The sequence below is a fragment of the Cryptomeria japonica genome, chromosome 4 (genome assembly GCF_030272615.1).
Source record: "Cryptomeria japonica chromosome 4, Sugi_1.0, whole genome shotgun sequence".
In the NCBI taxonomy this organism is placed as follows: domain Eukaryota; kingdom Viridiplantae; phylum Streptophyta; class Pinopsida; order Cupressales; family Cupressaceae; genus Cryptomeria; species Cryptomeria japonica.
The window spans coordinates 762249526-762275465 of NC_081408.1; the positions used below are offsets into that span (position 1 = coordinate 762249526).

Below are 25940 nucleotides of genomic sequence, written 5' to 3' on the forward strand. Positions count from 1 at the left end.
ATTCCGACGCTAAAGGCATTCCCGAGTGGGAAAAGGCTATGGAGACGGAATACCATAGTCTTCTGAAGAATAACACTTGGGTTCTTTCTGATTTGCCTCCTGGGAAGAAACCTATCAGTTGTAAATGGGTTTACAAAGTCAAGTATCATGCAGAGGGTATTTTGGATAAGTATAAGGCCAGATTGGTTGCTCGGGATTTACACAGCGGGAGGGCATTGACTACGAGGAGACCTTTGCTCCTACTGCCAAGATGAGTACAATTCGTCTTCTCGCCATTGCAGCTCAGTTTGGATGGAAACTTCATCAGATGGATGTTAAGAGTGCATTCCTCAATGGTGACTTGCAAGAAGAAGTTTATATGACTCAACCTCCTGGCTTCAAGGTTCCTGGTAAGGAACATCAGGTTTGCAAATTGGTAAAAGCCCTCTATGGCCTGAAGCAAGCCCCTCGGGCTTGGTACTTCAAGATTGATCAGTATTTGTTTGAACGTGGTTTTCAGCGCAGTCCCTCTGACACTAATCTGTACGTCAAATTTTCTTGTGATGAGATCCTTTTTCTTGTTGTCTACGTGGATGACTTGATCATTATTGGAAATTCAGCACATTTGATTGCCGCAATCAAACAGGACTTGTGCCAAGCTTTTGACATGACAGATTTGGGTCTTCTCCATTATTGCTTAGGTGTTGAAGTGTGGCAGACTGATGAGAGTATCTTTATTTCACAGTCCAAGTATGCCCACAGTTTGCTGGATAAGTTTCGAATGCAGGATTGTAACCTTGCTTCCACACCTATGGAGAAAGGGCTAAAGTTATCAGCCAAGTCTGATTCACCTCCAGTTGATGAAACTAAATTCAGGCAACTAGTAGGCAGCCTTATCTACCTTACTGCCACTAGACCTGACATCAGTTTTGCTGTCAGCTACATCTCTCGCTCCATGATAGCTCCAAAAGCTGATCATTGGATTGCAGCGAAGCGAGTACTGCGATATGTGAAAGGCACTTCAGACTATGGCATTCTATATAGCAGGTGCAGCGATCCAAAGCTGATTGGTGATACTAACTCAGACTGGGCAAGATCAATGGATGACAAAAAACCCACTTCTGGGTACGTATTCAGTTTGGGTATTGGTTCCGTCACTTGGAGCAGCAAGAAGCAACAGGCCATGGCTCTCTCCTTGATCAAAGCTGAATACCGGGGAACAATCAAGGCCGCATGTGAGGTAGTTTGGCTCCGAAGGATGCTCTCTGACATGCATATGCCAAAGATAGGTCCTTCTCCCTTGTATACTGATAATCGAGGGGTGCTCAAACTGGCCAAAAATCCAGTCTTCCATGAACGTACCAAGCATGTCGAGCTTCATTGTCATTACATCTGCAAGCTGGTAGAAGACAGATCAGTTCAGTTGCAGTATGTTTCGATAGCGGATCAGACTGCGGATATTCTCACCAAGTCTCTGAGCCCGGATAAATTTGTAAAATTCAGGGGGCAACTTGGTGTTTTTGACAGATTGACCATTAAGGGAGTGTGTTAGAATAATATTTAAATATTATTAGTGTTAATGGTCAATAATGTAATTGACTGTTAGACATCTTAAATATCTATAGTAACAGGTAGTTAGAAGTAGGTAGTTAATTAAATATCTACAGTATCTTGTAATTCCTATAAATGTATCTCTCTTTCCTCAGTTAATTGAGTCTTTTTTTACCAGTTCATTTTGCTGAACAGTCAAAGTGTAGTCTGCTTGATTTATCGATACAAAGTTCCTTGCTATTGTATTGTTCTTTAAATTTCCAACATGATTCAAATGAGTAGAACAAAAAAATATTGTGGGAATTAATTAATTTTGGCACCTCGACTTGTCAAGGTTACAACTCTTAGCTCCTCAGCAAAAAAAGAACTAATTTGATGTGTTGGAAAGGTCTCAAAGTAAGGTGCTTGGTGTGTAGCCTTTAGTACCACACTTGGGTACTTGAAGAATGTCTCGAGGATCAATTCTGCTTCAAAAACCTTAGAAAAAACAAATTAGGAAAACATAGAAAATAGTGATTAATATTTTGGTATTTTTCAGATCTGCCTTGGAACTGTTACCTGGATATCACTCAAATCACAAGGAATATAAAAGGCATTTAAAAGTAACCTTTTTTATTTCATCCAATTTCTACCAATCATTTTCATATCCCTCCCCTGTGTGACAAGGTTTGTGTTCATTTTTTTTGAGTTCGACAAAGATAAACTCGGATTAAATTCAACAAAGATAAGATTTGCCAAAAAATATATTTGTGATTAAATTTGAATATTGTAAATATAATCTGAATATTATAATTATATCAAATTAAAATAATAAAAAATTAATATATTTGTTAAAAATTAAATAATATAATATTAAATAAAAATATTAAAAATATAAATAAATTTAAACATTGTAATATCAATTACAAAAATTTTAAATTAAATATTTAGAAATATTAGAAGTTAAAAAAATAAAAGCAAAATAAAGACAAAAGCTATATGGTCAAAACAAAACCTAAAGACGCAAACTACACATAACGAAATAAACAAAAAATAATGGTAGGTGATGCCCTCCACAGCAAACTATAGTCGTTTGGTGTAGCATCTACCACAACTATTTCTTGTGGGCTTATAGATTCTTGATGCTTGCCTTAATGCCTAGCTCACATTGAACCTATTTGATAGTCTTTCTATGTGTTGTTACAATTCCCTTTTGCTTTTACAAATCCCCAGCAACATTGAACTCACCGTAGGCTTAATGGTGAACATAAGACAGTTTGGAGTTTAGATTCTACAAGATCGAGTGACTACCACCTCATTTCTAAATATATTTTTACAACAAAAACCTTAGTCCCTTGCCATACAGATTTCACGGTGAACGGAAATGATTTTTATGTTTTTTTTTTTAAACTTGTTGTATTCATGGAATAAGTTTGGCTAACCCAATGACAAAGCCTCTCACCATGTTGTGAGCTAACATCTCCTAGATTAGTTGTTTCTTATTTGGTTTTATCTTCACAAAAAATATTTGGAGTTATTGGTTCAACCCCACAAGCCTAGCAATCACTTGCAAGCTAAAAACCTGTCTCAAGATCGAGTGACTACCACCTCATTTCTAAATATATTTTTACAACAAAAACCTTAGTCCCTTGCCATGCAGATTTCATGGTGAACTGAAATGATTTTTATGTTTTTTTTTAAACTTGTTGTATTCATGGATTAAGTTTGGCTAACCCAATGACAAAGCCTCTCACCATGTTGTGAGCTAACATCTCCTAGATTAGTTGTTTCTTATTTGGTTTTATCTTCACAAAAAATATTTGGAGTTATTGGTTCAACCCCACAAGCCTAGCAATCACTTGCAAGCTAAAAACCTGTCTCAAGATCGAGTGACTACCACCTCATTTCTAAATATATTTTTACAACAAAAACCTTAGTCCCTTGCCATACAGATTTCATGGTGAACTGAAACGATTTTTATGTTTTTTTTAAACTACTTGTATTCATGGATTAAGTTTGGCTAACCTAATGACAAAGCCTCTCACCATGTTGTGAGCTAACATCTCCTAGATTAGTTGTTTCTTATTTGGTTTTATCTTCACAAAAAATATTTGGAGTTATTGGTTCAACCCCACAAGCCTAGCAATCACTTGCAAGCTAAAAACCTGTCTCAAATGGAGATCAAGCAAGACAAAAACCTGTCTCAAGATCGAGTGACTACCACCTCATTTCTAAATATATTTTTACAACAAAAACCTTAGTCCCTTGCCATACAGATTTCATGGTGAACTGAAACGATTTTTATGTTTTTTTTTAAACTACTTGTATTCATGGATTAAGTTTGGCTAACCTAATGACAAAGCCTCTCACCATGTTGTGAGCTAACATCTCCTAGATTAGTTGTTTCTTATTTGGTTTTATCTTCACAAAAAATATTTGGAGTTATTGGTTCAACCCCACAAGCCTAGCAATCACTTGCAAGCTAAAAACCTGTCTCAAATGGAGATCAAGCAAGACAGATTTGCTAAACAACTTGAGAATTGTACTGATACACAAAAGATTATGGTTACAATGAACGAATGAATTTTTATAGAAAAGATATTGCAACCCTAGATCTAAACCTTGAGGAAGATTAAATTAGCTAGTGCCAAATGTCCACATCATATTCAATGAGACAATGAGCTATTATTAGCCTAATATAATGAAAGGAAAAACAACCCTTAGTTGAACTTAAGTGAATAAAGTAGTAAGTACCTAATTAGATAATTAATTAGGTGATATCCTAATTACTCTAACGCCCTCCTTAAGAGTAACTTAGGGAGAATCTAGAAAGCTAATTGTAATGTCTCCTTTCTAGCACACGTTATATGATGTTGTCTATAGCCTATTTCTCCATGGTACCGTAGGCTAACCAAGACATTTAAGGGATCTTGAGAATATTTGGCCTAGGTAGTTTCAGTTGAAGGTGATTCTGATGTGTTTTTTGAGATACTATTTATAGTAAGTCAGCTAGACCATGTTTGGAATCTGGATTGACAGTGAACTCATAAATAATATCCTGATGATGATAGTTTTTGTTTTTTGATTGGAGTTTTAATAATCATTTGCGATTATTAATTTATTTATCAATAAAGTTAAATTAAATATTTAACTCTATTAATGTGGGACTTAAGTAAAGGGAAAAGCTATTTAAAAGTTAAAAGTTCCCTTTCACTAGAAGTACATGGAGACTTGAATATTAAAAGGGAAGTGTTTATTTAATCCCACATTGGCTGGAGATGTGTGTGGGCTCTCTTGGAAAATTTATAAAAGACTCTTTAAGAGTTCTTTTTGGATATGTTGGATTGAATAAGGACTTTATGAAATTGTTTGGAGAGTTCATCTTCAAGGGCTTGGAGGACAAAATCCCTCTTTGCTAGCAATTCCTACGCTGTTGGAAGACACAGTCTAGGAATTTGAGTGGGCTTCAAGGTAAAATCTGACCTATTATTAGCTGTTCGTTTTTATTTGAAGGAGTTGCAGACTTTCTAGGGTGTCAATTTGAGAAGTTAGGGAATGCATTTGAATTGGTGTTGCTGTGACTAACTCTACCTAAGCTAGCCGTGCCTATTCACATTTCGTTGAGAGTTTTTGGGAGCTGTACAAGCTGGAAAGGGGTGCCATACCAATCTGAGACACATTTAGAGGATGCGGTACTTGCTGGAAAAAGCCTGGGAGAGGTTGTGCCAGTCTGAAACCTTTAGAAGCAATTAGTGCAGGTCTGGAAAAAGTTTGGAACAGGCTGTATAGGTCTGGTATACCATTTGGAAGGGTGCCATACATTCAGAACTCCCCAGTGTGAGCTGTACTTGCTTGGGTGTATGTCGTACAGGGCTGTGAGGTGGAGACAATGACTTGTGAATGCTGGTAATGTGCCCAGTAAACAATATCAAACCGTAAGCAGTAAACAATATCAAACCGGAAGCAGTGAATGGGTATGCACCAACATTGTAATGTTTACATTTATAGAAGAAGAAATTCAAGTAATAGTTTACTGTTAATGATTTCCCAGAACTGTGATGTTTAAATATTACTTGTAACTGGTTCATTATTGTCTGTGAATGAATATCAAGTTTAAAAAATAATATTCAGTGTTATATTTGTGATTGCTATTCCTTTCCTAAACCTATTCAAACACAAATAAATCAAGTAACAAATTGAATCAGAAGTTTCAAAAAAATCAATTTGACATATTAGGCCAGAGGATTGCCTATTACAGTAATGATGAATGGAAGTGTGAGTAGGTCTTGACAACAAGGCTTGATTAGGTACCGATGTACAAACCAATGCAATCTCTCATGGAGAAAAAGAGAAAACCTCATGGGAAAAAAATCCTGTCTAAAATAGAGAAAAATAAATTGAAAAGAGTATATGTGACTAAAAATGAAGGACTCAATATGACCCCCAAGTATTGAATCAGTCACATAAGTACAATCAATATGCCCCCCATAGGAAAGGAAGAGATGATGTATCCCCCACAAAAAGAAGGAGGTCAAATGCCAAGAGAGAATGCTTGTAGATGAATGCTGATGATGATCCAAGAGTGGCATATTGTGTTCCTTCCCTTAGGAAGAAATGGATCCAATGGCCAAGGTAGAAGTAACTCAATGAAAAGAGACAAAGAATATTCTCATGATGTGTGCCATGGAAGACTACTCAATTGTCCACATGTCTAAATCAAAAGATGCGAAATCAAATGAAGCAAATCCAAACAACTGTGAAGATACCTGAAGACCAACCTTTGAAAGTGCTAATGAGGAGATGATAGGAATGTTGGAGTTACCATCAAAGAGGAAGTGAAGATACTCAAGAATGTCCCCAATGTCTACAATGTGTGACTTAACAAATAACCCTACAATATCTAGCAAGAAGGCATCCCACAATGCTGAAAGTGGAAGGGAACTATAATCCTGTTGAACTAAGTTGATCTCTGAAGAAACAGGATGTGAAGGTGGAGGCTCAACACAAGTGTTGGGAATTAAGGTGGATGATGGAAGCACACATAGGTTTAAGTGACAAAGCGTGTCTTTAGATACTTTATCCCCTCTAGATGCATGAGAGTGTGGACTAGTCAATGGAATTGCAAGCTTGTTAGGAGCAAAACGGGAGAACTCATAATTAGGATGCATGATCAACACTGCCAATTGCAATGAGCTCTCTACTATGCAGATCATTGATGAACATTGAATCAAGTGTGAGCTCTACTATCTTGCCTTTCCTATTGTGAGTAATTTGGTAGATGGAAAGGAGGTTGAAAGATAGTGGACACAAAGGACATCATTAAATGTGCCATCGTTAACCTCTATAGACCCTCCCCTAGTAACACTCGTGTAAGTTATATTACGCATCAAAATGTGTGGTAAAGTACAATGCTTGAAAAAAGAGAACGTACCCATGGATGATGCCAAATGATGAGAGGCTCTTGAATGACGAGGCTATTTGTTGGATTGAAGATGTGTCGACACAGAGAGCATGGCCTTTTATCTTGTCTTCGATAGTTGCCATAGAAGTTGATCCGATGTGTGTAGGTATTGAAGTAGTATAAGAGGATGAACTAGATGAAGGTGGCTGAATATCATTTTTTCAAAGAAGATGCTTTAGCTCATATATTTTTTTTGCGTAACGATGATGCTCATCATGTTCCGTCTTGGTAGAATATGTACACTTCGGCTTATTCTTCTTAGATGAAGACCTGGAGGAGGAAGAAGAATTCGATGAATCCTGTGCATGAGACTTTGTAGCTGGTTGATTAGAAGGGGAATCTTTGATTGGGAACCAAAAAGTAAATCAAGCTGAGTCAACTTTGCTTGTTCTTGTGTCAAGCGTTCACAAAACACCTCAAAAGAAGGAAGAGTGGAGGCATCACCCAAAGCATCCATAGTAGAATTAATTATAGAAGCAAAGATTTAGAAGGGGTCTCAAAGCTTCAATAGAATAAAAGAGATACACTCTTTGTTAGTCTTCTCCTTGCTACAACAATGTATAAGTGATCTGATGGATTTGAATTTCTCTAGATTGTCTGCAATGGAGGTGAAGGAATCAGGTACCAAAGATGTCAAATTTGAACTACAGGGAACTCATTAATACCACCAAAAAGCTCTTGAATTTTGAGCTACATAGCGTGAGGAATGTTGCAAGAATCAATATGGATCAAGAGACTGTTTGAAACATGCAGTGCAATTAATCCCATAATTGTATCTATTTTTTTTGGATTTTTCAAATTGCCTAGGGCCATATTTATGTTTCTATACAACCAGGTATGGTCGTATGGGTCTCCATAGAATTGCATGCCCAACAAATTTTCGTCCCAAATTTTCCAGTGACAAAATTTGGTATTTAGATAGGTAATTATAGGGTTTTTGGCCATTGTGAATGTGATGGCGAGGTCCATTTCATTACATAACACATTTTTTTTGTTGACCCTTGGTACTTGTCCTCAATAAAAGGTCCCAAAACATCAATTGTTTAGATTTTGATAAAAAGACAACCGATTTGCTCAAAACGCACCAAAAATTTGCTCAAAGTCGCATCTCTCAAAATTTGAATAGGAACTTGTAGATCTGGAGCTGTGATACTATGTTGGGTTTATTGGTTCAATCCCACAAGCCCAACAATTAGGTGCAAGCAAAACACCTCTCACAAATGGAGATCAAGCAAGATAGATTTGCTTAACAACCTGAGAATTGTATTGATGCGCAAAAGATTATAGTTACAAAGAATGAATGAATCCTTATAGAAAGGATAATGTAATCCTAGATCTAAATCCCTGGGGAAGATTAAATTAGGTAGTGCCAAGTTTCCACATCATATTGAATGAGACAACATGAGCTATTATTAGCCTAATCTAATAAAAGGAAAAGCACTCCTAACTCCTTAGTTTAGCTTAAGTGGATAAAGTAATAAGGACCTAACTAGATAATTAATTAGGGAATATCCTTTAACAAAATAAACTAAGCTTTCTCAAATGTCGTGTGACTTGTGAAAAGAAATATATACTAAATCCTACTTAATTCAAAGAGAGAGTAATGAAATTTATTTTAATCTATGTAAATTATAGCAAAATTCGAACATGAATATCACTCTTAGAAAACAAGAATAAGAATAGAAGAGCAAAAGAATATAACACAACACAACATATATCTTGAAAAAACCCTGCAAAAGGAAAAATTTAGCCTCAAATGCACACATCAATGTATTATTCAACAACAATCAGTCACAATTTAATAACATAGTTTTTGTGCTTCATTGAGGTCTACACTCTAATCATGGAAGAATTTAGAAGTATAACCCTTCATAAAATTGAACATAAAATCTCCATTCGAAGCCCTTAATTTACAAGCAAATGAGACCTAGGAAATCATCAATGGTTTACCAAAGTCATGGGCTCAAAATAATGAGCCAAAACCAAGACAAGTTGGTCCACATTAAATCCATGTGTAACTCCTCCCAAAATAGAAAGTAACTCTTGATTCATTGGTGTGGTCCTACGACCAAGGTGTCAAATTGGAACACATTCATTACATGCTCCCACATCCATGTGTAACTCCTCCCAAAATAGAAAGTAACTCTTGATTCATTGGTGTGACACTATGACCAAGGTGTCAAATTGGATCACATTCATTCCATGCCCCACCATCTAGGTGAAACTCCTCCCAACATTGAAAGTAACTCTTTGGTCACTTGGTTTGACCCTATGACCAAAGTTTAACTACTGAAACCTCCAACATGAGGTAATAATTACACTACATGCCTTTGACATGATCATATTTAGCTTGTCATAGATTTTAGTTATATTCCACCTAGTAGTCCCTCTTTTTAGTGACTTCTTACAATTTTCTTAATACTAATCACACATGGCAAAGGTGCCAAAAATGAAATCTCAGGGTTCCATCCGAGTGGGACACCCTTTTACATATGGGAACATTATATATAATATAATAAATATTAAATAATTGCCCATGGGCCTAGGACTTTGCAAGGTGCACAACACCGAGTCCTCTAGTCCTAACAATCTCCCGCTTTTATACATTGTGAGAATTATAAGGTGTATTAAGTATATTAAACTAATATGTAAGGATTTAATCTTCATATTCATCTTATACTATGTGAACTTCTTGCACTTATAAGGTTCATTGAAGCATTTGCAAACATTCACTTAGGTATCCACATTCTTGACCATGGCTCTCTTGTTCTCCATTGTGTCACAAAGTGATAGTGTACATCAATGCGCTTTGGTTGTGCATGAAAGTAGGAATATGTGCGAAATTGATCGCTCTTTGATTGTTACATTGAATCACTATTATCTTGCTTCCACTTGATGTTCGAACACAATTTTTGAAGCCAAATTGCTTCCTTACAAACATGAGTAACTACCATGTACCCTACCTCTATAATCGAAAGAGCAACCATAGCGTATCATTTGCCCATCCGATTTCCACCACCAAATAAGTTAATCGCATACCCATTGGTAGACTTAGAGCTATCCACATCACAAACCTAATCAAAATCCACAAATTCTTGTTTATCCATTGTTTTGCTTTAAGTTTGTCTCCCTAGTAGCAATTTGAACATTTTGCTGTATCTCTAAGATTCTTGGAAACCCTCTTCACTATAGTCCAATGGTTTTTGCTTGTATTGGGCATATACCCACTTAGGACTCTCATTTCTTAGGCAATGTGTAATTTGGTGCAAGACCTAGCATACTAAGAGTATCAACTATACTCACATAGGGGAAATAACTTGTGTACTCTATCTCATCCGATGTCAAAGGACACTTATCAACATAATGGAAGTTTTTGTTGGTTTGGATTCTTGCATCTTAAACCATTACAAAATAGAGTTAACATCTTTTAGCTAATCTAAAGTTTTTAATTTGTTCTATCTTTCTTGATCTCCATCCCTAAGATGAACTTAGCTGCCCCTGAGTCCTTAATATCAACTTGTGTTGAAAGTTGAGGTTTCAGATCCTTGATCATATCCTTACTGCTACCTATCAATAACATGTCATCTATGTTGATTATAACTAGGTAGAATGCGGATTCCAATTGCCTTAAGGCAACATTGGAATCCGCCAAGGGCTGGGCCCTTCTCCTCTCACACGCTACTCTTAGGGCTGGGCCCTTCTCATCCCACACGCCACTCTTAGGGCTGGGCCCTATACACCACGCATTCCTTAACACCACGCTACTCCTCAATACCATGCTACGTGCAAGATAACATGCTTACATGAATAGGGCCGACCCTATCTAATAAAGGGTTTTGGTTAAAGTGATGCAAATAAATTAAAGGTTATTAATTCATCATAAGCCGACTTGATTAGGAGTGGTTGCTCTCCTATAAATAAGTCATATACCTCTCACAATATCATTAAATGTAGTCTACAAGCAAATGCGAAATATATCCTCCTTGTGCAGCGAACTCCCTTACAAGTAGTAGGTCACAGTGAATGTATTCTTCTTGTGCAGCGAACTCCCTTACAAGCAGTAGGTCACAGCGAACTACATGTATGTGCAGATCTACGTGGTGCTCACAGCGAATTCCATATATGTGCAGATCCAATTAGTGATCACAGCGAACTAAATGAACAGCAGATCTAATTGGTGATTACGAATTCCATGAATCTCCATTGAAGGCTCAAGCAAAGGACTGCAATTAGTTGAAAGGTGCATACACAGCAAGACAAGTTAGAAGGACTGTAAAACATGATCACTGTCAACAAACTAGCTGTGTAGTTTTCTATACCATCTTCCTTGTGACTGCAACTTCTATACTCCAGATAAGTGTGTAATTGTCAATTGAATCTGAAACCATAATCAGATCTGAGGATCTTTTCTGGCTGGGTTTGTCCTCCTAGGAGGTTTTCCCAGGGTAACTTTGTCTTGTTTCTTTTACATTCATTTCTTATCATGCTTAAATCTAAAAACCTAATTAACCTAGTTTGAAACAAATTCTGATTTTCTGAGTATCATCTAATCTGAAAGTGCTAAATTAACAATCTACAATGAGGCAAAGAACTAAAAACTGATTCGTCATATTTAAGTAAACAAAATGATCTTATTTAGCTCTAACATGCTACAACTCTAAGTTGTAATTGTTATGTATGTCTCCTCCTTCAAATCCCCATGTAGAAAAGTTGTCTGCACATCCATTTCTTCAGCCTTGAGGTCAAACACAACCACAATTGATAATAAGAATTTGATAGATGTCAAACTATCAAGAGGAGAGAAGATCTCACCAAAATCAATTCCCTGTTCTAGAGAAAAGCCTTTAACAACTAACCTTGCCTTGTACATCTCAGCTTTGCCCTTGAAATTGTATTTCTTCTTGAAAACTCATTTGCAGCCAACATATTTTTTATCCTTAAGAAGCTTCACCAAGTCCCATATATTGTGCTTCTCTAGTTGAAGTATCTTAGAATCCATGGCTTTCTTCTAGAACTTATTGTTTGCATATTCTATTGTCTCCACTATTCTAGGCTCAATGTCATTAGTAGAAAAAGCAAAAATGCATCATCATGTGGGTTGTACCTATCAAGTTGCATTATTTGCCAAGTGGACCTTCTTATGGGTGAGGCTTGAGGTTGAACCATCTAAATCGTCCACCTCATCAAGTTCATTCTGAACCTTTAGTTCAATACAATTGCAACGTTTTCAATCTTTGGCTTTATCTACACTGATGTCTGATTTGTATCCTTGGATCACATAGGCATAGGTGAAGAGTTAATCCTCTTGAACATCGCATTTTGACTATCCCTGCCTTTTGACTCTTAAGATTCTAAAGCTTGTGCCTTTTGACGCCATTGTACTTGATGAAGATACATTTCTTTGCCTTGAATCCAATTTGGATTATCTTTTTAGGCACTTGTACATATGCTTCACAATTGAAAACCTTGGTGTGTATTAATGAAGGCTCCTTTCCTGACCAAGTCTCTCTAGGTGTTTTGCCCGCAAGATCTAAGGAGATATGCTAGTCAAGTAACATGCTATGCTCATAGTTTCTGCTCCAAACTGACTCCCCTGAGCATGCTTCTATCTCTTTCCATTAGCTTCCTATTCAATTACTCTAAAGCTCCATTTTGTTGAGCGAAATTTGCCACCATTATTCATCTACAACTCCCTGATCATCTTCTTTATCTGGTTCTCAACAAAGCTTTGAAATCCTTGAACTTCAAGAAGATATGCTTGAGAAAAATACCCATGATTTTCTATAGAAGTCGTTAATAGAACATGCATCATATGAGGATTTACTAGCAATGGCACATCCACAAGACCAAAGGCATTAACATGATTCAAATCTAAAATCCCTATAGATCTAGAGAAGCTTGAGTAAAATTTAACATGATACATCCAATAATCACAAAAATCAAAATCTAGGGAACAATTTTTTAGCCCTTCTACTTAGTTTTTATTACTAGCAATGGCACATCCACAAGACCAAAGGCATTAACATGATTCAAATCTAAAATCCCTATAGATCTAGAGAAGCTTGAGTAAAATTTAACATGATACATCCAATAATCACAAAAATCAAAATCTAGGGAACAATTTTTTAGCCCTTCTACTTAGTTTTTACATTTCGAGGCCCTTAGGCCTTTCTCACTAATGTGGCCTGTACACCTGTGCAACAACATGGTCTTCTCTGCTACAGGCTTATCTTGAATCAAGAATCTTAGATTTGTTAAATTCCACAATTGTAGCATTCAAATATAAGAGTTCTAGAATGGACTCTCTTAGCCAAGATCATGGCTCTATGCACCATCTTTCATCCATCTTTGTTGAAAACCATTTGCATATCAACATAATTCAATTTCACATAGAAAATAGGTTTCTTGCCAAACTCAAAATGTGCAGTAAAATGGACTGGGTTTTGGTCCTTATGTCTCCAAGTGTGAGCATGACTTTAACTCAGTCAATGATTTTTAGAGAAATGTAATTTTTCCAGTATACTTGTCCACCATTGAAGCTCTTATAATTTGAGAACCACTTCGTGGAAGTTATTTGAAAGGGAACTCCATGATCAATCAGCCATGTACTCTCATATGCATGTGTGGCAAGGGCTGTGACAAAAGCATCACTGCCATTGTTGTTAGAGGCTCTCAAGTTTGAATCATCATCAGACTCCAATGCCTTATTGCTGTTGTAGGTACTAATGTGTTTAGTTTTGTTATAGTTCCAACATTTGTCTACGGATTCACCAGGAGACTTAGCACACTTGTCCTTCTTTCCTTTGTTCTTGTCCTTGAAATGATCTATGATGTCGAAATCATCGTTGACAAATTTTGGAGTTTTTTCTTGCATTTCCTTTTAGAGTAATCTACCTGCCACCTCATCAAGCTTCAGTTTTGAGACATTGTTACTGATCACAGTAACCAGGTTGCCACATGTATCGTGCAAAGAACATGAGAGTGTTACACAATGGCTGTCTTCACCCATATTCACATCCATTTATGCTAATTGACTCGTCACAATGGTGAACACATTCAAGGGGCTCCATCCCAGAGTCGCCACCATTCATTTAAGGAGTAAAGCTTCTTTTGCAGGAAAAGCTTGTTTACAAGGGACTTTGTCTAATAGAATTCTCTAACTTTTTCCAGAGCGACTTGGTTATGGTTTCTTCAAAATCATCAAGGAGCATCGAATTTGCAAGGCAAAGACAAATTTAGCTCCTTGCCTTTCTGTTAACAATGGCCCATTCTTTGTTCTTCATGTTGGAGGGTTTCTATCTAGAAACAACTACCCATAGATCTCCATCAACAAGGAGATCCCCCATCTTGAGTTTTTAAAGTGCAAAGTTTGTTCCATTAATCTTCTCCACACCGAATCTAGAAGTGTTTGCCATATTTGTAACTTGAAACATATGATCAGCTGCTGAACTGCCACTTAAACAAGGATAAATACAAAAATTGTTCTACTCCTTCCACAGATCTAACCAGCTTGTGAGGTTCTGATACTGAATGAAAGGAAATATGCACTGAAACCTAATAAACCCAAAAAGGAGAGTATTATAAGTTATTTCAATCCATGCAAATTTCATCGGAGTTTCAACATATAGTAACACTTGATGACAAGAACAAGAATAGAAAAGAAGAATAATAGAAGAAAAGAACATGACACTATATATACCTTGGGAAAACCTTGCAAAAGGAAAAACTCAACTGTCAAAGTACACATTCAATGTATTGTTTAATAACAATCAGTTACAATACAATGATGAATCTCCATGTTTCAATGCAGTCTACTCTCAGATTTTGGAGGAATTCCAACAGCACAACGTTTCATAAAATTGAACATATAATCTCCATCCTAAGCCCTCACTCTATAGGTCAAGGAGACCCAATAAACTCATGAAAGGTATACCAAATCACAGGCTCAAAAGTTTGAGTCAAAACCAAGTCAAGGTGGTCTATAGCCAAGTGTAAATCCTTCCTACATAGAAATTAATTCCACAGTTGAGTGGTTTTATCCCTGACCAAGGGGCCCAAGTGTAACTCACAAGTGTTCCAATATAATTTAATAATTATACTTCAACATGGTTATATATAGTTGGTCAAAGATGCCAGTCCTAATCCATTCAGTAACCCTTGCTATTTAATGTCTTCTTACAAGCATCATAAGACCAATTACATATGATGGAGAGTGCCAATAATGGGATTCCAATATTCCACCCAAGTGGGGCAACCTTTTCTAGCTGTGCACATTTGTTTACGATATTACAAATGCTATATAAATGCTCCTAGACTGAAGAATTTGCAAGCTAACACTACCCTGTCCTCCGGTTGTAACAATTTTAATCTTCAAAATCAAAATATCAATGGTCAAATGGCTTAGCTCTATCATGATATGCATTGAACACACCTCTGGAATATATATAGTCTCTTTTTGTCTATGCTCTATTGCATTTGCATGGTATTTCAAATTGGTTTATTGCTTCTTCTCAAGGTCAATTAATTTTTTTGTGTAAAATGTTTCTTTAAGTGTCCAATTAAGTCATTATAATAACATCAAAGATGATTCTTGTAATTTCCACCAGATTTGCCTCCATGACTACCTAAATTGATACTGGCTTTCCTTCAGATTGAAAATGAGAACTTTTCTGTTTCCCTTTTTTGAGCTTTTCTGCAAAGGCATCCATAATTCTTGGATTAACTCCTCCAGAAGCTCACTGTACAGAGTTACAAAAGTCAGTATTGAAGATTAAGACATATTTAATATTTCAACTAAATTTGAAGATGCCATATTATTCTAGATAATGACAACCATATCATCTTTGTCTATGCTATTTACAGTGGCTGCAAGTTAATCTTTCATAAACTTTAAATTATGATCAGAGGCAGATCATGCTTTTGACAGATATGTTGAAAACAACAGATCCTTAAATGCAACTTTGCGTGCTTGTCAGAATTTTGATCCTTGGGCTTGAATCTTTCACCAACTTTCATGAGCACTGGATCTATTTTTAATTTAGGAGTCACATCATCAGAAATTGTTGATTTCAATATATTTGGAGCCTTATCTTTCTTTTGTTAATAATCTTAAGTTGAATTCCTTTTATGTTTCTTGGTCACAAATCTCTCTCTCTCTCTCTCTCTCTCTCTCTCTCTCTCTCTCTCTCTCTTCCTTTCTCGTGTTTAAATAGTAGTCCTTTCCTTATTACTCCACACTTAGTGGTTTCTCTCAGTTATTTTATGATCACGTGACACGAAAAGGCTTTCCAATTTTGATATCTTGTGTCCCATTCAAAACCCATAAACCAAACAACAGATAAAATAAACAGAGAGAATTTATATGGATGCATCCAATTAATTTTTTTTGTGCATACCAACCGCCATCAAAACAAATATAGGCAGAGAGAATTTTGTAGAATTTGACTTATTTCATAGGATCATAAGTACATAATCAAAGCAGAGTTGTTCCATCTTTAGAATTGCTATTTAAAAGTATAAGCAGTCAAATTTAAAAAATGAGTGCTGATCTCTGTATAATTTTGCAGAATTTCCGACAATTGTTTGACAATGGCTATTTGTGCTTCAGAACACTCTTCAAGTGTCAATTATACTTTCCATTTAAAGTTTCAATTCATCCTGCAAGCCCTCTTTGGTTTATTCTACATTTTCTTTTAGATTATTTAGTGAGCTTTGGTAACAGCCTCATCCCATACATCAGCAGGGATAACACTTGCCGTAGAATTCTATTAGTGGGGATTCCACGTTTTACAATTCAACCTTCAGGGATGCTACATTGATCTCCTTTCTACACTTGTATTACATTCCCCTGACTTGAATGTTTGTCCTCCTTCTCTCTCCTATCTCCTCCTGCAGGGCATTCATTCCACCACCTTCCTCCAGCTTGAACGGATCACCTCCTTCTCCCACCTACATTCCTCCAGGTTGCTCCTCCAGCTGGAATGCTTCACCTCCTTCTAATCTCCTATCTCCTCGTGTAGGGCATTTACTCTTCCATCTTCCTTCCGCATTCCTCCAGCATATTCTACTAGTATCTTGGAGAAGGACTACCACTTCAGCATGTGTATGGGTGATATCACTTGGGGAGATTTGGACCTTGGTCTTTAACATAAGAACCAAGTGGCCCTACCACTTGTCCAGAACCCATTTGACATGGATTAAACTTTTCTTGCAATTATAGATTTGTCCTAGGAACATCTTTTGTACAAAACATCAGTAAGTTCAAATACATGTTGAACCATCCTTAATGTCTTTGTTTTGTTTCCCAATGTCAAACCTTCTTGTTTTATCTGTACCCATCCAGAACACATTGTAAAACCTGTCACAAATTTGTCTATTAGTTTTCCTTTTGTTAAAGATGAAAAATTCACCTTTTTTTGGAAATTCTGGATCTTTGGATGCAATTGTTTGTTTTGTCCTCAAACCATGTCAATATGTCCTGCATTTATGAAAAGATAATTTACATTCCCAATCTGTCTGGCATTTTTTTCAGAACTTATTGCCCTTGTCTTTGTTGTTTTGTATTCTGTCTGTGCAGGATCTTGTTTCCCATCCGTGTCTGTTCACTTTTAAGTTACAATGTTTTTGTTTAGGTCTATGTCTTGGTCATTCTCGCTCTCAGTGTCTGTTAAATCTTCTATGCTTTAGGGCTAACTCATAAGAGTGTGGCAGATTTTATAATAGAAATTGAAATCCTTGTGAACATTAAAAAAATCCCTAAATCTTGGTTAAAATCACCATTAGTTTCATCTGTACGTGATCATATGGTTTTTGACAGCATGACAGAAAAATGCTGAGTGCAGCAGAACTGGTTTGGAACATGCTTCACTGTGGATTGTGTGGTGTTTGTAGAGGAGAGTGTGAGTTTCGAGTCCTGCATTTTCAGTGAAGGATTTTTTGAAGTCCAGAAAGGGTCTGGGAGTGTTTTTGCTGCTTGAAGGCCATGAGGTGTGAAGGAGCAGGCAAGGATTGCCCTAGACACACACATTTGTGGCAGGTCCGTTTTTGGTCTGGATAGTGTCATATTATTGCAAGGTGCTGAGCAGGAGTTGCAGCCATGGCTGTAAAGAAAGTGGTGTTGCAGATCTGTTTGAGCAGAAGCTAATTTTTTCAATGTTTACTGGAGCAACTTTCATTTTAATTTTTGTTAAAAAAGTTTATATATTAGAATCTTATTTAGCCTCTAACAATTATTAATATTTATAGTTGTAAACTATTTTTAATATTTAATATACAGGTTAGATTTTAAAGTTTAAAATTAAAATTTTTATCTTTTAAATTTGTGACTTTTAATTCTTAATTGAAAAAATAATAATTTTTAATTTATTTAAAATCTAATATTTTAAATTTAAATTTAATATAATATATTTGGATAATTTTTCAAATTTAATCTCAAAATTTTTACTGAATTTTATAAGTCTACGAATTTTACCAAAATTTTTCTTTGCTGAACTTGAACATAAACACTAATCTTGTGATAAAGCTTTAGGTTACATTCTAATCCTTTTTTAATATTTTCTTAAGCTTTCCTTCATCAGATGATTCTATTTCTCCAAGGTGGCTCTGGCTCTCACAAGTTTTACATGTATTTGAAAATCGTATTCACCATTTCCCAGATACTATTTACAAGGCTCTTCTACCATGTAAAAATGTGGCAGGTGCACGGATAATTTGAAGAATTTCTGACAATAACTTGAGAATGGTTATCTGTCTTTCCTAACATCCTCTAAACATTGGTCAAACTTTCTACTAAGGTTTCAATTCGTTCTGTAAATTGCTATGTTACCCCGAGTTTCCGGGACGGGGATGACAGGGGACGGCGGGACGCGTTTCCGAGACGACAAATTTTTTTGCCAAATTTGGGGACGGCAGGGGATGGCAAAGGGGACGGCTATATAAAATATAGGGAAAATTTAAAATATATTGGAAAATTCTAAATGTTCATATGAAAACATGGATAAAGCATGCATATATACATTATATTCATATGAAAACATGGATATAGCATGTGTATGATACTATGAAAACATTTTAGAATGTAAATTCTGAACATACAACGTTGTCAATACTCGATATGCAATTATGCATTCATAATTCAGAATTTCAATTCATTCACATTGTCAATATGCATATCATAATAGATATTAAAGAAATAACATACAAAATGTCAAAATGCCCAAAGGTTACACTGCTGCCATATAGTTTCATTGTCAATTACGATATGAAAATCAAAATAGTACTAATGAATTAATATTTATTATTTTGATTTCCTCTTTATAATTTATTAAATGTTTAACAATTAATTTAACAATTTATTATTTTCTATTTATAATATGAATTAATTTTAAACGTTCGAAATGAATTAAATTTTAATAAATTTAAAATTTAATCAATGTTGCCTTTTAATTTTTTTAATAACAATTTGAATTCATAGGGGCCCATATTAGAAAATTTAAAAAAAAAATTGAAAATGCGACATTTTTTATTTTTTTAATATTTTTTAATAGTCTTAGATGTGGGGGACGTCTTGTCGTCCCAGGGACAGATTGGGGACATCCCAGCTGTCCCCAGCCGTCCCTGGGACATATGGACCCCACCCCCCCCCCGCTAGGGCAGACATCCCCCCATTTCGGGGACGTTCCCTCGAAATTCTTGGCAATTTGAGAACGGGGAGAAACGTCCCCTAGCCGTCCCCAAGTCCCCGAAACTTCCCTGGGACTGGGACGGGGGTTTTCAGGTCGGGGACGCATCCCCGGGTTACATAGATAAATTGCAGTATATCCTTTTAGTTGGTATGATTTTTCCACAGTCCATCAGGTAGACGTGCAAAGCTTCTGGTTCAAATTGTGTATATTTTTATGCAGAGAAGCCCTGCACATTTATCCTTTTGTCAGACAATTCTACTCCTTCATGGTGGCTCGTACAAGTCTTGCAGTAAAAAAAGAATTGTAATCACCATCTGTCAGATGTCATTACAAGGCTCTAACACCATGTAAGAATGTGGTAGAAAATTCGAAATGAATAATAATAAATAAATGTGTATTGTGGAATGGTTAAACTGTTTAAAAATCTGTTTGTTCCTAACTTAGGAGGAGAATCTAGTGTACAATAAAATTATCCGTACAAGGTGAAAGAAGTATCAGAAGCAAACTAAGGAGGAGCTCTTGTGGCACAGGAGTAATAGAGGAGCCTTTTAATATGTGCATAAAGGAGATTTGTTGCAGAGGTGCTTCTGTGAATGGATGAAAAAGTTTATGTCATACAATATTAGGATATTTCCTGAAGAGCCTTGATTTTAGTATTCAAAATAAAAAAAAGAGGAAAAAAGAACAATTTAGAACTCTTAAGAAAATCCCTCCGCTCTAAAACATTAAAAACATTTACTAAAATATTAGTATTTAAGATTTTTAATTTATTATAACTTTTAGGTGTCTTATTTTAGTTTTTATTATATTCAGTGATTAATTTAATTTAGTTTTCATAAAGTCATGTGCATTGAGTTTCATTTTAATTAATTAATTTTAAGTTTATATTTAGTGTTTGGACATTTTTTTGTATAGATTTCAAATGTATTTAGACTATTTAGTAATGTTTACTTCGACAATATTGTGCTTTTATTTGTTATATTAAAATAAGAATTGCAACTTTTTATCATTCAAACTTAATTATGAAAATTTTCTCTAATTTTATCAGATAATGAATTTGTTCTTAACATTTTCTTTGCAAAAACATGAACTTGAACACAAACCTTGTGACAGAGATCTGAACTGTGATCTTATGATCTTCGAGTATCTTCTGGGTTTCTTTTGTTAGTATTTATATGAAGAAATTTCATTTAATCACAACCTGTCTCTTGTTAAAGAAAGCCTTCACATTTTTCACATAATTGAAGATGGAACAAGTCCTTTCTGTCTAATTTTGACGTTGTGTAACCATTCATAAATGTGTTCTCATCAGTATTACAGGACTCTCCTAAAATTTGCAGTCATCAGCATCTGAGTCTGAGCAGGTCCAAACAAGGCCTGCTGACTCTTGGCTGAGTCAGAGTCTGGTGACTCTGATCCATATAGAAAATTTCTAGATATCATTTTTTTTTGTAATCAATTAGGTGCTCAATATCAAGACTGGTATTTTTTCTAAGCCTGAGCCCAAGTCAAAAATCAGTCTTGGGATTATATGTCAAGTCCGAGCGTGGTATCAGTGATTCTCATTTCAATTTGCCACAATTTTAGTTCTTAATGTCAATAAAAGAAGTTTAGAAATTGATTTGATCTGATAATTTGACTTTTTTACCAGATAAATTTTCTAGCATATCTGAATCCTTTCTATGTTTATCTATGATGTGTTTTAGATTTTGTTTCTTCTAAGTTTATTGGTTGCATATTTTACCATTTTCAGGTCCCATGTTAGATGCCACAAAACGAGACCAATTGACAATGCTACAGAAACATGAATTGGTATATGATATTGTTAAGGGTTCAGAATGTAGCTCTGAAATCCTTCAGTCCTGGACTCGTAAAGAAATATTGCATCTAATATGTGCAGAGATGGGGAAAGAGAGGAAATATACTGGCTTGCCAAAGTGCAAGATGATAGAACATCTTTTAAGAATTGTAGCATCAAAAGAGTCAATGCCACAGGAGGGTGCACTACTTCCTTTTGTGAGCTCAACCCCAGCGAATGCTCCTAGTGTTTTTCGGAGGCAGAGAAAGAAAGATCATCCTTTGCGACTTACAACAGCTGCAACGCTGCCTGTCAGCACTGATGGCAAAAATTCTGAAAATAACCTGGTCTGCAAAAACTCGGCTTGTAGAGCTATTTTAAGCTCGGAAGATATGTTTTGTAAACGATGCTCATGCTGCATTTGCTGTCAGTTTGATGACAACAAAGATCCCAGTCTTTGGCTTGTTTGTTCTTCAGAGCCATTAGATGAAGATATTTCATGTGGTTTGTCTTGTCATATTGAGTGTGCTCTCAAACATAGAAATGCTGGGGTAGTTAAGGTTGGGCAGCACATACAGCTAGATGGAAGCTACTGCTGTGCATTTTGTGGAAGAGTCAGTGGGCTTATCGGGTATGCACATGCAGTTTCCTCACTTTTATTTCCGATATTTCTTAAATGTTATAGAAAGGTTTGTTTCAAGAGACTGAATATTCCCACAGTCTATGTTAGTATCTGAGACTGCTTCTAGATTTAACGCTGGTAATTTTTAGCACCAAAGCACTCTCAACAAAATCTTGCTTTGCTTGTACTTTCTTTTGCACATCTAATTAGTGTTTATACTAAGCTTGAAGGTTACTACTATTTGTATGCAAGAAATGCTGGTTATATTTCAAGGTATATTCTGACTTGCAGCTGACTTTATTCCACGAGGTAGTTTTCTTTTCCTTTATTCTTTTGTAGTAGAGGTAATAGAAATGCCTTAGCATTGGAAATATGGTATGGTCCCATTAGAGTACCAATTTACTATGTAAGGCTGATTATTTAAGTTGATGAAGCTTATGTAGTTGAAAAAATCAGATTAATTATGGCATTTAGAAATCATCCATCAACAGGTGCTACCACAAAGATTATCTTAAGCGAAGAGTTTTACTTGTGACCTTTTTTCATTTGAGCTAGTGCATTTTTTGCATTTCGGCCATCATTAGAAACTATTGGACGAGATATCAGACAGGTTCTGGAATGTTAGAGTCATTGTGTCTGACTTCATTCCATGACTAGATTCGTTTTCCATCATTCTATTGTATCAGAGGCAATGAAAATGCCTCATTTAGCTTTGGAAGCATGGTATAGTCCCAATATAGCACACAATCCGTGATAATTTAATATCTATGGTACAATTTTTGAAAGTTACTAAAGGCAGAAATCTTCCATCAACAGGTGCTTGCACAAGGATTCCTAAGCAACGAGTAGTACTTGTGACCTTTTTCCACATGAGGTAGTACATTTTTCATATGAACCATAATGAGAACCTATTGGATGAGATGTGAGAGGTTCTGGATCATGTGAAAGTCATTAAGGTCTCAATTTTTAGCAATGTGATCATTCAAGTAATTAATAGAATTTTTGTTTGTTTTTGTGTTGTATGTCCAAGTTTCTTATTTTGTTATGAAGTTTTTTTTTTAAAGATAAAACAGGGTCCCTTATCGCTTAAATCTGTCATGCTCCTGTCTGTATAGCGGGTAAAATATACACATACTCAGCAAAATTGCTAACATTTCCAGTTAATAAAGAAAAGAGAGTGAGAAATGATTCCTTGTGTGATCTGTTAGCATGAACAACATGTATTAATGAGTTGTGTTAATCCTAGCCACCGAAAGTGAAAGGGCAAAAGATACAAGGAAGGAGGCATCACTTAGCAATCAAACTCAGCAAGACAACAAAGAAGATAAAGTCAGATTGATAAATTTTGGGGGGTCGGGGGGAATCAAGAAGTGCAAGCACTCATCCAAAGAAGGCAGATTAGAAACCATCTTCAGCATTCAATTGAATGGAACATCAATACCGATCAAAGAAGACCATAGTGAGCAATAAGAATGAACTGGGATCAGTCACAATGCAGAACAGAAATTGGCATTGTTAATCATCTTTGTGGGCAAATTCTAGGGTAATCTTAAAAGGGGATTTTACAATTGGTATCAGAGCATCATTCTTGCCAGCCTGAGGGACAAAGAATAGTAGATGCAAACCAGCCAAATGGCTCAAAGGGATTTGGAAAGAGAAAGGAAGAAACTTACAACCACCAATAACACCATGTTGAACAAATGGGCAATGAATTGAGGGCTTTCATGGATCAAACAACTCAAGCTCTCATAGACATAGAGCAAAATGAAGGAAACGAAAGAAAAACTCAACTTTTCCTCCAAGCCATCCAAAACATGAATAACAATAATTCTAGGTTCACCCGGAACAATGGGAGGGATACCCACTCCAACCACTTTGAAAATAACAACACAACAAGCGTATCAACCTCTAGACCAACAAGACCCCCCTTCCTATCCAAGATAGAACACATGGTGGGGGAAGAAGCAAACAATCCAACCATTGACAATGTGGAAGAACTTGCGTAAACATACTCAAGGTTAGATTGTGAAGTGAAGAAGGATGTCTCGTTTAGGGATTATTGTGATGTTAAAACAAGAATTGCCCCTAATAAGAGAAGAGGGCAACCTAATAAAGACTTAAAAGAAAGGATTTGTAAAATGACCCTCTCCAAATTTGATGGACCCGGGAAGTCTACAACACGTTTAGGGGTCCAAAAGTTGGACACCTATCTCTCACTTAGCCCCATGATGGAAGAAAACACAATAAAATTTGCCGTATGCCACTTAGAGGGAACAACCCATGATTGGTGGCATCATGGTCTTATTACCCAAGACCGCCACGACTTATGATGTGTTCACTCAAAAACTTATCCAAAGGTTTGACCTAAAACACTCCCAGTGGTACTTTAGAGAACTTACACAACTAAGGCAATAGGGAACCGTAGAAGAGTATGTCACTAAATTCCAAAAACTTTTAATTATGTTACCATAAGTATCTCAAAGTAGACTGGCCTACCTATTTGTTGAGGGATTAAAATAAACTCTTTGTGGCTTGGTAAGTGCCCTCATTCTAGTATCACTTGAGGATGCAATCCAAAAGGCACTAAAGTTAGACATCACACATATAAAGGACAAATACCGTACAAAGAAACAACCTTTTAACATTCATACAAAATCCTATCCCCCTCTATCTTACAATGAAAGAAAGGAGCTCTTAAACAAAGGACCATGTTTCCAATCTAAGGGAAAATAGAAATGTGGACACAATTGTAATTGAGAAAAACTCAAAACATGATGAGAAGACCCAAAAGAGAAGGGTTTGTGCTTCAAATGCAAGGAAGAGTGGAGGCTAGGGTACATGTGGAACCCAAATACGCAATATAGAGGCAATGTCCGACAAAGAAGCAAAAGTAAATCCAAGTAAGAAAACAGCGCACAATGAGGAAGATCTTAAGACATCCAATCAAAAGAAGAAAGAACAATAAACAAGTGGAGCTTTGTGGAGGAGCCAATCTAGTAATTAGGATACCCTTATATCCTCAAGACCTATGAGACATATTAAGAATTTTTTTGAAGCATATTGGAGCAAATTTATAACACATGGGAGTAGGATGATGGGGTTAGGCCCACTTTTTGATTCTAAATTGCTTATGAGCAGCAAGATGGTGTTAGGCCCACTTTTTGGCTCCAAATGACTTATGAGCAACAAGATGGGGTTATGCCCACTTTTTGGCTCTAAATGCCCTGTTAGCAGCAAGATGGGGTTATGTCCACTTTTTGGCACTAAATGGCTTATGAGCTGCAAGATGGGGTTAGGCCCACTTTTTGGCTCTAAATGGCTTATGAGCAACAAGATGGGGTTAGGTCCACTTTCTTGCTCTAAATGGCTTATGAACAACAAGATGGGGTTAGGCCTACTTTTTGACTCTAAATGGCTTATGAACAACAAGATGGGGTTAGGCCCTCTTTCTAGCTCTAAGTGGCTTATGAACAACAAGGCGGGGTTAGGCCCCCTTCTCAGCTCATGGGAGCAATAAGGAGGGGTTAGGCCCCCTATTGCAATCTCCTTTTCTCAACCCTACGATGGTTGACTATTGACTTAAAGGGATGATGCATGAATTAGGAAAGCAGATACAAGCACCCCACTAGGTAGACCACCCTGTGACGATGTCCAATGTGCTTGCCATTGGGGCCAAGAGAGCGAGGTCCGCTCTTGGGCTTAATGCTGGGATGGCTTCGGGTGGACTTATATGCATCCTCCAAATCCTAATGTGTTGGAGTACTAGGGTAAATCTATGGATGCATTCTAGTCAAAGAGGATGAATCTAATAATTCGTGTTTTTAATGTGTATGCTCCATGACTGCATATATTAATGTGAATGCTTAG

At 36.3% G+C, this 25940-nt stretch overlaps 1 protein-coding gene across 2 annotated transcripts in view; it reads left to right on the top strand.

Annotated features, from left to right (window-relative positions):
- The window catches only part of LOC131061616 (VIN3-like protein 2), a 67784-nt gene that overhangs the window by 19578 nt on the left and 22266 nt on the right, over nt 1–25940 (top strand). For both annotated transcript variants that reach the window (XM_057995391.2, XM_057995390.2), the window contains exon 2: nt 21407–22082. In XM_057995391.2, the coding sequence (XP_057851374.2) occupies nt 21407–22082 (676 nt within the window). The remainder of the gene's footprint in view (nt 1–21406; nt 22083–25940) is intronic.